The sequence below is a fragment of the Nerophis lumbriciformis genome, linkage group LG25 (assembly GCF_033978685.3).
Source record: "Nerophis lumbriciformis linkage group LG25, RoL_Nlum_v2.1, whole genome shotgun sequence".
NCBI classification, from domain to species: Eukaryota; Metazoa; Chordata; class Actinopteri; order Syngnathiformes; family Syngnathidae; genus Nerophis; species Nerophis lumbriciformis.
In genome coordinates this window covers 38416803-38431641 of record NC_084572.2, presented here as the reverse complement: position 1 = coordinate 38431641, position 14839 = coordinate 38416803, and the positions used below count along the sequence as shown (strand labels likewise).

The 14839-nt window shown below is 41.6% G+C and overlaps 1 protein-coding gene across 1 annotated transcript in view; it reads right to left on the bottom strand.

Annotated features, from left to right (window-relative positions):
- The window catches only part of chrna9a (cholinergic receptor, nicotinic, alpha 9a), a 26563-nt gene continuing 11724 nt past the window's right edge, over positions 1-14839 (bottom strand). The window contains exons 6-7 of the mRNA XM_061984611.1: positions 6360-6928; positions 1-487 (exon numbers count right to left, since the gene is read on the bottom strand). Of these exons, the coding sequence (XP_061840595.1) occupies positions 317-487; positions 6360-6928 (740 nt within the window). The 3' untranslated portion in view covers positions 1-316. The remainder of the gene's footprint in view (positions 488-6359; positions 6929-14839) is intronic.

Here is a 14839-nt window from a genome sequence, read left to right as displayed (position 1 = left end):
TCCTGGACCAACATTTTATTCATAAAGCAGTTTCTAGGGCACTCAGAAACTGGATCAAAAGCAAACTCTGATTAAATGTGCTTATATCAAGAGTGACTTCACTTTGCTTGTTCAACTTTAGAGGTCCTTGTACTGGTGGTGCCTATGCAGCTCATAAATAATGACCCACAGCACAATGGTGACACATGACACACCTTCCTTCATGAGCGTCTCATTCCTTCCACCTCTAAGATGGCAATTAGGTGACTCAGAGGTCCAGAGATAATGGAGGATTAGTGTTGGGGGGGGAAACAAAGTAAATAGAAGAAGGCGGATGTCATGAGGCCTTGGCGATAATGAGGACACTCATGAGGAACACCATGATGAAGAAGATCCACATGAAGAATCGGTCCATCACCTTGGCAACCTTCTTCCACTCTGCTGCCTTGACACAAGTCGCCCTCTGCTCTCGGAAGCAGTTGGCCATGTACTGGATGTTCTTCACCACCTGCAGGAGGGACATCAGCCCGTTAAAATACAATACCTTTTTTTGGGGCTTTTATCGGCATCATCAGACAACAAGTGATGACACGACTGTGTAGGTTTTTGGTGACCTGAAACAAGATTGTGTTATCGGTCTAGAGCAGGGGTCGGCAACCCAAAATGTTGAAAGAGCCATATTGGACCAAAAATACAAAAAACAAATCTGTCCAGAGCCGCAAAAATTTAAAAGCCATACAGGTAAAAGCCAGTAAATTAGAATATTTTGAAAAACTTGATTTATTTCAGTAATTGCATTCAAAAGGTGTAACTTGTACATTATATTTATTCATTGCACACAGACTGATGCATTCAAATGTTTATTTCATTTAATTTTGATGATTTGAAGTGGCAACAAATGAAAATCCAAAATTCCGTGTGTCACAAAATTAGAATATTACTTAAGGCTAATACAAAAAAGGGATTTTTAGAAATGTTGGCCAACTGAAAAGTATGAAAATGAAAAATATGAGCATGTACAATACTCAATACTTGGTTGGAGCTCCTTTTGCCTCAATTACTGCGTTAATGCGGCGTGGCATGGAGTCGATGAGTTTCTGGCACTGCTCAGGTGTTATGAGAGCCCAGGTTGCTCTGATAGTGGCCTTCAACTCTTCTGCGTTTTTGGGTCTGGCATTCTGCATCTTCCTTTTCACAATACCCCACAGATTTTCTATGGGGCTAAGGTCAGGGGAGTTGGCGGGCCAATTTAGAACAGAAATACCATGGTCCGTAAACCAGGCACGGGTAGATTTTGCGCTGTGTGCAGGCGCCAAGTCCTGTTGGAACTTGAAATCTCCATCTCCATAGAGCAGGTCAGCAGCAGGAAGCATGAAGTGCTCTAAAACTTGCTGGTAGACGGCTGCGTTGACCCTGGATCTCAGGAAACAGAGTGGACCGACACCAGCAGATGACATGGCACCCCAAACCATCACTGATGGTGGAAACTTTACACTAGACTTCAGGCAACGTGGATCCTGTGCCTCTCCTGTCTTCCTCCAGACTCTGGGACCTCGATTTCCAAAGGAAATGCAAACCAAACCAACCCATGTCATCTGCTGGTGTCGGTCCACTCTGTTTCCTGAGATCCAGGGTCAACGCAGCCGTCTACCAGCAAGTTTTAGAGCACTTCATGCTTCCTGCTGCTGACCTGCTCTATGGAGATGAAGATTTCAAGTTCCAACAGGACTTGGCGCCTGCACACAGCGCAAAATCTACCCGTGCCTGGTTTACGGACCATGGTATTTCTGTTCTAAATTGGCCCGCCAACTCCCCTGACCTTAGCCCCATAGAAAATCTGTGGGGTATTGTGAAAAGGAAGATGCAGAATGCCAGACCCAAAAACGCAGAAGAGTTGAAGGCCACTATCAGAGCAACCTGGGCTCTCATAACACCTGAGCAGTGCCAGAAACTCATCGACTCCATGCCACGCCGCATTAACGCAGTAATTGAGGCAAAAGGAGCTCCAACCAAGTATTGAGTATTGTACATGCTCATATTTTTCATTTTCATACTTTTCAGTTGGCCAACATTTCTAAAAATCCCTTTTTTGTGTTAGCCTTAAGTAATATTCTAATTTTGTGACACACGGAATTTTGGATTTTCATTTGTTGCCACTTCAAATCATCAAAATTAAATGAAATAAACATTTGAATGCATCAGTCTGTGTGCAATGAATAAATATAATGTACAAGTTACACCTTTTGAATGCAATTACTGAAATAAATCAAGTTTTTCAAAATATTCTAATTTACTGACTTTTACCTGTATTACCGTACATACAGATAGTGTGTCATGAGATATAAATTGAATTAAGATGACTTAAAGGAAACTAAATGACCTCAAATATAGCTACAAATGAGACATAATGATGCAATATGTACATTTAGCTAGCCTAAATAGCATGTTAGCATCGATTAGCTCCGACCCCCAAAAACATGCACCTCCTCCCACTTCCAAAGACATGCACCTGGGGATAGGCCCCTCCCACCTCCAAAGACATGCACCTGGGGATAAGTTGATTGGCAACACTAAATGGTCCCTAGTGTGTGAATGTGAGTGTGAATGTTGTCTGTCTATCTGTGCGATGAGGTGGCGACTTGTCCAGGGTGTACCCCGCCTTCCGCCCAAATACAGCTGGGATAGGCTCCAGCCACCCCCCGCGACCCCGAAAGGGACAAGCGGTAGAAAATGGATGGCTGGATGGCACATGTGTGCAATGTTAAATGTGTAACTCAAAAGAAGGAACATCGATCGTCAACAAAACTCGGCTTCTGTTTTTTCATGCTGTTAACTATCTGTCTTGCTGTGCGCGCTGGAATCGAGTAACGATGGCAAGATAATGGCAGTGAAAGCTGATGTGTTTACTTTGTAAATAATTTAAAGAAATGCTACCTGCGGAGTTACTGTCAGAAAAATTGTATGTAAATTATCGAAAAACTTTCCGTTCCCTGCGTTCCCAATGAACAGACAAGAGGCTGTCTTTATTGCACCAAGCAAAGGCTTGGAAAATTCCGCTGTGCACAGGTTATCTATTGTCATCAAAGACCTGCCCAAGCTGAATCCAGGATGATCCCAAGCCCGAGGCATCTTCTTCTTTTCTCTTCAATGTGACCGAAAACAATGACTGTTTACATACACCCCCCCCCCCCCCCCCCCCCGTTCCTGTTGAGACATGTGTTTTTGTGTAAACATTGAATAAAAAAGGAGACCTTTTTCGTCAGAGCGTGGTGCAAGACTGTTCAGAGAGTACCGTTGTAGAGAGAGTCCAAATGTAATTCTGTCTCTGTTTGATTCTTTGCTTCTTGTCTTGTTTAATAGATGTCATCAGTGTTGGAACATGACAGTTACATTCTAAAGCATACTTGCCAACCCTCCCGGATTTTCCGTGAGACTCCCGAAATTCAGCGCCTCTCCCGAAAACCTCCCGGGACAAATTTTCTCCCGAAAATCTCCCGAAATTCTGGCGGAGCTGGAGGCCACGCCCCCTCCAGGTTTATTGTTAGGCAGTTTCATTAACGTCCTCCCAGCACGGCAACAACACACAACAACAGCAGTCACGTTTTCGTCTACCGTAAAGCAGTTTGTCTGCCGTAAACAGCAATGTTGTGACACTCTTAAACAGGACAATACTGCCATCTACTGGACATGCATATGTGACAATAACATCTAGGGCTTTTAGAGAGTGCAGTGCACAACTGCGCACACAACAAGGAGACGAAGCGGAATGCATCATCAGAGAGGGTGTTCAGCATGGTTAGAAAAATGGTGACAGAGAATAGAACAAGGATGGACAATTCAACCCTTAACTCAACAACGAGTAGATGAGTGTTATGTGTGTGTATATGTGTAAATAAATGAACACTGAAATTCAAGTATTTCTTTTATATATATATATATATATATATATATATATATATATATATATATATATATATATATATATATATATATATAAATATATATATATATATAAAATAAATACTGTATATATATAGCTAGAATTCACTGAACGTCAAGTATTTCTTATATATATATATATATATATATATATACACAATATATATATATATATATATATATTTATTTATTTATCATTTATTTATATATATATATATATATATATATATATATATATATATATATATATATATATATATATATAGCTAGAATTCACTGAAAGTCAAGTATTTCTTATATATATATATATATATATATATTGTCGGAGGAAGATATTTACATATATCCGAATTTAAGTTGTACTTCTTTTATTTCATAGTCATATTTGAAAACAGCTCGTGTTTTCCATTTCTTCTCTTGCTGCTTTGTCTCCAAGTAAACTGTGTGTGCTTAACCTTGAAGTGAGGAATGTTTGAGAGAGCGATAATAAGCATTTGTTTTGGCTAAGAGAGACATGACTGCCAGGGGGGGAGAGGGGTTTTTGGAATCGGGAAGGCAGACCATTTTTGGCGGCGCGATAGAATGTTCTATGCTGGACTGGTCTAAAAAAAAAGTATATTTGCAAAGCTTTGAAAATATACAACAAAATACCTATTCTGTCTCTGGTGGGTTTTTTCAACTCAGCTTTAAGTGTCGTAAAGAGCTTGGGAGCGACTTGTGACTTGAATTCCCTGGGAGGAACAACTGGTCCAAAACGCAATATATATATATATATATATATATATATATATATATATATATATATATATATATATATATATATATATATGTATGTGTGGGGAAAAAAATCACAAGACTATTTCATCTCTACAGGCCTGTTTCATGAGGGGGGGTACCCTCAATCATCAGGAGATTTTAATGGGAGCATTCGCATACCATGGTTTATATAGGGCACAGAGTGGGTGGGTACAGGCTGGCCTAGGGGCGTGGTGATTGGCTCATGTGTTACCTAGGAGGTGTTTCCGTCTATGGCGGCATGTTGTTACAATTTCGCTGCGCTTGTTGAGGGATGACAGGTCTGGACGGTAAATAATAAACAGTTTCTCTTTCAAGCATAGGTTGCATCTTTTATTACCACTATTGTAAGGTGTGCTGGATGCAAGAATTTGCCATGTTATTGAATATTCAACATTATTGTCTTTGAGGTCCCAAATGTGTTTGCTGAGTTCTGTGGTATTTTGCAGGTTTTTGTTCCTGAAAGAAGCCTTGTGATTGTTCCATCTGGTTTTGAATTCACCCTCGGTTAATCCTACATATGTGTCGGATGTGTTAATGTCCTTGCGTATTACCTTAGATTGGTAGACAACTGATGTTTGTAAGCACCCCCCGTGGAGGGGGCAATCAGGTTTCTTTCGACAGTTACATGCTTTGTTGGTTTTGGAGTCGCTCTGACTGGGGGTCGACGGCTCATTTGCAATTGTTTTGTTGTGGTTTGAGATGATTTGTCGTATATTGTTCATGCAGCTGTAGCTCAATTTAATGTTGTTCTTGTTGAATACTTTTCTTAGGTTGTTGTCTTTGGGAAAGTGTTTGTCAATCAGATTGAGGAATTTGTGTCCAATGTTCGTTGAGACGTTTTTGCTGTATGGGGGGTTGTACCAGATGATGTCGTTTCGTTTTCTGTTCTTTTTTGGCTGGTTTCCTGGCGTGGGTTCATAGGTGAGGGTGAAATTGTATCCGCTTTCATCAAGGGCTTTTTGGTACGGGGGGGGTTGCTTGGTCAAATTCAGCTTTGCTAGATGACAGCATCGATAGCCTTTTATTGATTCCGGTAGGTATTCTTTTCGTGGTGGTGGGTGGGTGGTTGCTGTCATGGTGCACGTATATATATATCTATATATATATAACATACTTGACTTCACCAAGTCAAATATTTCTTATATATATATGTATATATACATATATATTGTTGCGTTTTGGACCAGTTGTTCCTCCCAGGGAATTCAAGTCACAAATCGCTCCCAAGCTCTTTACGACACTTAAAGCTGAGTTGAAAAAAACCACCAGAGACAGAATAGGTATTTTGTTGTATATTTTCAAAGCTTTGCAAATATACTTTTGTATATATGTGAAAATACTTGACTTGGTGAATTCTAGCTGTAAATATACTCCTCCCCTCTTAACCACGCCCCCCAACCACGCCATCCACCCCACCCCCGACCACACTCCCCGCCACCCTCCACCCCCCCACCTCCCCGAAATCGGAGGTCTCAAGGTTGGCAAGTATGTTCTAAAGAAACACTTCAATTTAGATGTCCGTCCCCGGTGAATTTGGGCTCTTGAAACCGCGGCCCTCTTCGTGGTGTAGTTAAATAGCCCCGGACTAGATGGAGCCTGAGGACATCTGGGGTCCCTGACATTAGGAGTCAAACCTATCATACCTGGTTATGTTGAAGGCAGGGGCAGCTGCAGGGGCAAGATGGGGTCAGATGTTTCTCCTCAGGATCCAGGAGCGGCTCCTTCACTTCTCCATTCAAGTGCAGGTTCAGAGGATGGTAGTCCAGCTCATCTCTGGTGATGTGATGGTGGTGGTAGTGCTGGCCAGTCCCTCGGTTCCCCTCGGCCCTCTTCGGTCGAGATTCGTGGTCCTTGTAGTGCTGGTGCCTGCCGCCGACGGCGCCGTTACGCTGCGGGCTGCGGTGACGGCCGCCGCCGCCGCCGCCGCCGCCGCCGCCGTGCTTGTGCTGCTCCGCGTCGTAGTCGTCCAGGTCGGACGTCACGTGGCTGGCGGTGTCGTCAGGGTACAGCGGGTTCTCCTCGCACTCCGGAGTGGTGCAGTTCTCCCCCACCTCGTAGACAAAGAAGATTTTGGACATGTAGTCTATGATGAGGACTTTGGCCCAGCGAGGGACCGGCTTGGCCTCGGCGCCGCAGAAATGAATATTCATGATGAAGATGGTGAGCGACGTTGAAGCTGTGATCATTGTCATGGTGGCGATGTAGTACTTTCCTGGAGGAGAGCAGTACATTTAGGAAATGGTCAGAAGTTTTAGGTACAAAACCCCCCAAAAAAGCAGTGAAGTTGTCACGTTGTGTAAATGGTCAATAAAAAGAGAATCATTTTCAACTTATATTCAATTGAATAGACTGCAAAGACAAGATATTTCATGTTCACACTCAGAAACTTTCTTATTTTTTTGCAAATATTAGCTCATTTGGAATTTGATGCCTGCAACATGTTTCAAAAAAGCTGGCACGAGTGGCAAAAAAGAGTGAGAAAGTTGAGGAACGCTCATCAAAGACTTATTTGGCGCTGTTTCTCACCGATATAGGGCATGTAACAAAGGTAAACGTAACAAAGGTGAGTGTGAACTAACCGATATAGGGCATGTAACAAAGGTGAGTGTGAACTAACCGATATAAGGCATGTAACAAAGGTAAACGTAACAAAGGTGAGTGTGAACTAACCGATATAGGGCATGTAACAAAGGTGAGTGTGAACTCACCGATATAAGGCATGTAACAAAGGTGAGTGTAACAAAGGTGAGTGTGAACTAACCGATATAGGGCATGTAACAAAGGTGAGTGTGAACCCACCGATATAAGGCATGTAACAAAGGTGAGTGTAACAAAGGTGAGTGTGAACTAACCGATATAGGGCATGTAACAAAGGTAACTGTAACAAAGGTGAGTGTGAACTCACCGATATAGGGCATGTAACAAAGGTAAACGTAACAAAGGTGAGTGTGAACTAACCGATATAGGGCATGTAACAAAGGTGAGTGTGAACTCACCGATATAAGGCATGTAACAAAGGTAAACGTAACAAAGGTGAGTGTGAACTAACCGATATAGGGCATGTAACAAAGGTGAGTGTGAACTAACCGATATAGGGCATGTAACAAAGGTGAGTGTGAACTCACCGATATAAGGCATGTAACAAAGGTGAGTGTGAACTCACCGATATAAGGCATGTAACAAAGGTGAGTGTAACAAAGGTGAGTGTGAACTAACCGATATAAGGCATGTAACAAAGGTGAGTGTGAACTCACCGATATAAGGCATGTAACAAAGGTGAGTGTGAACTCACCGATATAAGGCATGTAACAAAGGTGAGTGTAACAAAGGTGAGTGTGAACTAACCGATATAAGGCATGTAACAAAGGTGAGTGTGAACTCACCGATATAAGGCATGTAACAAAGGTAAACGTAACAAAGGTGAGTGTGAACTAACCGATATAGGGCATGTAACAAAGGTGAGTGTGAACCCACCGATATAAGGCATGTAACAAAGGTGAGTGTAACAAAGGTGAGTGTGAACTAACCGATATAGGGCATGTAACAAAGGTAACTGTAACAAAGGTGAGTGTGAACTCACCGATATAGGGCATGTAACAAAGGTAAACGTAACAAAGGTGAGTGTGAACTAACCGATATAGGGCATGTAACAAAGGTGAGTGTGAACTCACCGATATAAGGCATGTAACAAAGGTAAACGTAACAAAGGTGAGTGTGAACTAACCGATATAGGGCATGTAACAAAGGTGAGTGTGAACTAACCGATATAAGGCATGTAACAAAGGTGAGTGTAACAAAGGTGAGTGTGAACTAACCGATATAGGGCATGTAACAAAGGTGAGTGTGAACTCACCGATATAAGGCATGTAACAAAGGTGAGTGTGAACCCACCGATATAAGGCATGTAACAAAGGTGAGTGTAACAAAGGTGAGTGTGAACTAACCGATATAGGGCATGTAACAAAGGTAACTGTAACAAAGGTGAGTGTGAACTCACCGATATAGGGCATGTAACAAAGGTAAACGTAACAAAGGTGAGTGTGAACTAACCGATATAGGGCATGTAACAAAGGTGAGTGTGAACTAACCGATATAAGGCATGTAACAAAGGTAAACGTAACAAAGGTGAGTGTGAACTAACCGATATAGGGCATGTAACAAAGGTGAGTGTGAACTCACCGATATAAGGCATGTAACAAAGGTGAGTGTAACAAAGGTGAGTGTGAACTAACCGATATAGGGCATGTAACAAAGGTGAGTGTGAACTAACCGATATAAGGCATGTAACAAAGGTAAACGTAACAAAGGTGAGTGTGAACTCACCGATATAAGGCATGTAACAAAGGTGAGTGTGAACCCACCGATATAAGGCATGTAACAAAGTTCTCACTACAAAAGCCATGCTTTTCATTTCACTTTCACTTCATTTGACCCTAACATGACTAATATTTATCCATCTTTGGCCTCTTTTTGCCATCTTACCCGGCTACAAAAACACGTCATGTTATAAATTCACCAATCAAGGACTTTTGAGCGCTTATAGTCCGTCAATATGTTCAACACTGAGTGATATGTGTTATGTTTCCCGTGCAAACATATGTAGGACAACTATTGGATTATTCACCAAAAAAATCCAGTGTTTAAATGTACAAAACCCAAAAGCAGTGACGTTGACACTTTGTGTAAAACATAAATAAAAACAGAATAAAATGATTTGCAAATCCTTTTCAACTTATATTCAATTGAATAGACTGCAAAGACAAGATATTTAACGTTCCAACTGGAAAACTTTGTTATTTTTGCCAATATTAGCTCATTTGAAATTTGATGCCTGCAACATGTTTAAAAAAAGCTGGCACGAGTGGCAAAAAAGAGTGAGAAAGTTGAGGAACGCTCATCAAAGACTTATTTGGAACATCCCACAGGTGAACAGGCTAATTGGGAACAGGTGGGTGCCATGATTGGGTATAAAAAGCATGAAATGCTCAGTCGTTCACAAACAAGGACGGGGGCGAGGGTCACCACTTTGTCGACAAATGCCTGAGCAAATTGTTTAAGAACAACATTTCTCAACAAGGAACCATCTACGCTCCGTAATATCATCAAAAGGTTCAGAGAATGTGGAGAAATCACTTGCACGTAAGCCATGATATTACACACCTTGGATCCCTCAGGCTGTACTGCATCAAAAAACAACATCGGCGTGTAAAGGACATCACCACATGGGCTCAGGAACACTTCAGAAAACCACTGACAGTAACTACAGTTGGTCGCTACATCTGTAAGTGCAAGTTAAAACTCTACTACCCAAAGCCAAAGCTATTTATCAACAACACCCAGAGACGCCGCCGGCTTCGCTGGGCCCGAGCTCATCTAAGATGGACTGATGCAAAGTGGGAAAGTGTTCTGTGGTCTGACGAGTCCACATTTTGAATTGTTTTTGGAAACAAAGAGGAAAAGAACCATCCGGACTGTTCTAGGGTCAAAGTGTAAAAGGCAGCATGTGTGATGGTATGGGGGTGTATTAGTGGCCAAGGCATGGGTAACTTACACATCTGTGAAGGCACCATTAATGCTGAAAGGTAAATACAGGTTTTGGAGCAACATATGTTGCCATCCAAGCGACATTATCATGGACGCCCCTGCTTATTTGAACAAGACAATGCCAAGCCATGTGTTACATGTGAGTGTGAACTAACCGATATAGGGCATGTAACAAAGGTGAGTGTGAACTAACCGATATAGGGCATGTAACAAAGGTGAGTGTGAACTAACCGATATAGGGCATGTAACAAAGGTGAGTGTGAACTCACCGATATAAGGCATGTAACAAAGGTGAGTGTGAACTAACCGATATAGGGCATGTAACAAAGGTAAACGTAACAAAGGTGAGGGTGAACCACCCGATATAGGGCATGTAACAAAGGTAACTGTAACAAAGGTGAGTGTGAACTAACCGATATAGAGCATGTAAGAAAGGTAACTGTAACAAAGGTGAGTGTGAACTAACCGATATAAGGCATGTAACAAAGGTAAACGTAACAAAGGTGAGTGTGAACCAACCGATATAGGGCATGTAACAAAGGTAACTGTAGCAAAGGTGAGTGTGAACTAACCGATATAAGGCATGTAACAAAGGTGAGTGTGAACCAACCGATATAGGGCATGTAACAAAGGTAACTGTAACAAAGGTGAGTGTGAACTAACCGATATAGGGCATGTAACAAAGGTAACTGTAACAAAGGTGAGTGTGAACTCACCGATATAGGGCATGTAACAAAGGTAAACGTAACAAAGGTGAGTGTGAACTAACCGATATAGGGCATGTAACAAAGGTGAGTGTGAACTAACCGATATAAGGCATGTAACAAAGGTAAACGTAACAAAGGTGAGTGTGAACTAACCGATATAAGGCATGTAACAAAGGTAAACGTAACAAAGGTGAGTGTGAACTCACCGATATAGGGCATGTATCAAAGGTGAGTGTGAACTCACCGATATAAGGCATGTAACAAAGGTGAGTGCGAACCAACCGATATAGGGCATGTAACAAAGGTAACTGCAACAAAGGTGAGTGTGAACTAACTGATATAGGGCATGTAACAAAGGTAACTGTAACAAAGGTGAGTGTGAACTCACCGATATAGGGCATGTAACAAAGGTAAACGTAACAAAGGTGAGTGTGAACTAACCGATATAGGGCATGTAACAAAGGTGAGTGTGAACTAACCGATATAAGGCATGTAACAAAGGTAAACGTAATAAAGGTGAGTGTGAACTAACCGATATAGGGCATGTAACAAAGGTGAGTGTGAACTAACCGATTTAGGGCATGTAACAAAGGTGAGTGTGAACTCACCAATATAAGGCATGTAACAAAGGTGAGTGTAACAAAGGTGAGTGTGAACTAACCGATATAGGGCATGTAACAAAGGTGAGTGTGAACTAACCGATATAAGGCATGTAACAAAGGTAAACGTAACAAAGGTGAGTGTGAACTAACCGATATAGGGCATGTAACAAAGGTGAGTGTGAACTCACCGATATAAGGCATGTAACAAAGGTGAGTGTAACAAAGGTGAGTGTGAACTAACCGATATAGGGCATGTAACAAAGGTGAGTGTGAACTCACCGATATAAGGCATGTAACAAAGGTGAGTGTGAACTCACCGATATAAGGCATATAACAAAGGTAAACGTAACAAAGGTGAGTGTGAACTAACCGATATAGGGCATGTAACAAAGGTGAATGTGAACTAACCGATATACGGCATGTAACAAAGGTGAGTGTGAACTCACCGATATAAGGCATGTAACAAAGGTGAGTGTAACAAAGGTGAGTGTGAACTAACCGATATAGGGCATGTAACAAAGGTGAGTGTGAACTCACCGATATAAGGCATGTAACAAAGGTGAGTGTAACAAAGGTGAGTGTGAACTAACCGATATAGGGCATGTAACAAAGGTGAGTGTGAACTCACCGATATACGGCATGTAACAAAGGTGAGTGTGAACTCACCGATATAAGGCATGTAACAAAGGTGAGTGTAACAAAGGTGAGTGTGAACTAACCGATATAGGGCATGTAACAAAGGTGAGTGTGAACTCACCGATATAAGGCATGTTACAAAGGTGAGTGTAACAAAGGTGAGTGTGAACTAACCGATATAAGGCATGTAACAAAGGTGAGTGTGAACTCACCGATATAAGGCATGTAACAAAGGTGAGTGTGAACTAACCGATATAAGGCATGTAACAAAGGTGAGTGTGAACTCACCGATATAAGGCATGTAACAAAGGTGAGTGTGAACTAACCGATATACGGCATGTAACAAAGGTGAGTGTGAACTCACCGATATAAGGCATGTAACAAAGGTGAGTGTAACAAAGGTGAGTGTGAACTAACCGATATAGGGCATGTAACAAAGGTGAGTGTGAACTAACCGATATAGGGCATGTAACAAAGGTGAGTGTGAACTCACCGATATAAGGCATGTAACAAAGGTAAACGTAACAAAGGTGAGTGTGAACTAACCGATATAGGGCATGTAACAAAGGTGAGTGTGAACTAACCGATATAGGGCATGTAACAAAGGTGAGTGTGAACTCACCGATATAAGGCATGTAACAAAGGTGAGTGTAACAAAGGTGAGTGTGAACTAACCGATATAGGGCATGTAACAAAGGTAACTGTAACAAAGGTGAGTGTGAACTCACCGATATAGGGCATGTAACAAAGGTAAACGTAACAAAGGTGAGAGTGAACTAACCGATATAGGGCATGTAACAAAGGTGAGTGTGAACTAACCGATATAAGGCATGTAACAAAGGTAAACGTAACAAAGGTGAGTGTGAACTAACCGATATAGGGCATGTAACAAAGGTGAGTGTGAACTCACCGATATAGGGCATGTAACAAAGGTGAGTGTGAACTCACCGATATAAGGCATGTAACAAAGGTGAGTGTAACAAAGGTGAGTGTGAACTAACCGATATAGGGCATGTAACAAAAGGTAAACGTAACAAAGGTGAGTGTGAACTAACCGATATAGGGCATGTAACAAAGGTGAGTGTGAACTCACCGATATAAGGCATGTAACAAAGGTGAGTGTGAACTCACCGATATAAGGCATATAACAAAGGTAAACGTAACAAAGGTGAGTGTGAACTAACCGATATAGGGCATGTAACAAAGGTAACTGTAACAAAGGTGAGTGTGAACTCACCGATATAGGGCATGTAACAAAGGTAAACGTAACAAAGGTGAGTGTGAACTAACCGATATAGGGCATGTAACAAAGGTGAGTGTGAACTCACCGATATAAGGCATGTAACAAAGGTGAGTGTAACAAAGGTGAGTGTGAACTAACCGATATAGGGCATGTAACAAAGGTGAGTGTGAACTCACCGATATAGGGCATGTAACAAAGGTGAGTGTGAACTCACCGCTATAAGGCATGTAACAAAGGTGAGTGTGAACTCACCGATATAAGGCATGTAACAAAGGTGAGTGTGAACTCACCGATATAAGGCATGTAACAAAGGTGAGTGTGAACTCACCGATATACGGCATGTAACAAAGGTGAGTGTGAACTAACCGATATAAGGCATGTAACAAAGGTGAGTGTGAACTAACCGATATAAGGCATGTAACAAAGGTGAGTGTGAACTAACCGATATAGGGCATGTAACAAAGGTGAGTGTGAACTCACCGATATAAGGCATGTAACAAAGGTAAACGTAACAAAGGTGAGTGTGAACTAACCGATATAGGGCATGTAACAAAGGTGAGTGTGAACTAACCGATATAGGGCATGTAACAAAGGTGAGTGTGAACTCACCGATATAAGGCATGTAACAAAGGTGAGTGTAACAAAGGTGAGTGTGAACTAACCGATATAGGGCATGTAACAAAGGTAACTGTAACAAAGGTGAGTGTGAACTCACCGATATAGGGCATGTAACAAAGGTAAACGTAACAAAGGTGAGTGTGAACTAACCGATATAGGGCATGTAACAAAGGTGAGTGTGAACTAACCGATATAAGGCATGTAACAAAGGTAAACGTAACAAAGGTGAGTGTGAACTAACCGATATAGGGCATGTAACAAAGGTGAGTGTGAACTCACCGATATAGGGCATGTAACAAAGGTGAGTGTGAACTCACCGATATAAGGCATGTAACAAAGGTGAGTGTAACAAAGGTGAGTGTGAACTAACCGATATAGGGCATGTAACAAAAGGTAAACGTAACAAAGGTGAGTGTGAACTAACCGATATAGGGCATGTAACAAAGGTGAGTGTGAACTCACCGATATAAGGCATGTAACAAAGGTGAGTGTGAACTCACCGATATAAGGCATATAACAAAGGTAAACGTAACAAAGGTGAGTGTGAACTAACCGATATAGGGCATGTAACAAAGGTAACTGTAACAAAGGTGAGTGTGAACTCACCGATATAGGGCATGTAACAAAGGTAAACGTAACAAAGGTGAGTGTGAACTAACCGATATAGGGCATGTAACAAAGGTGAGTGTGAACTCACCGATATAAGGCATGTAACAAAGGTGAGTGTAACAAAGGTGAGTGTGAACTAACCGATATAGGGCATGTAACAAAGG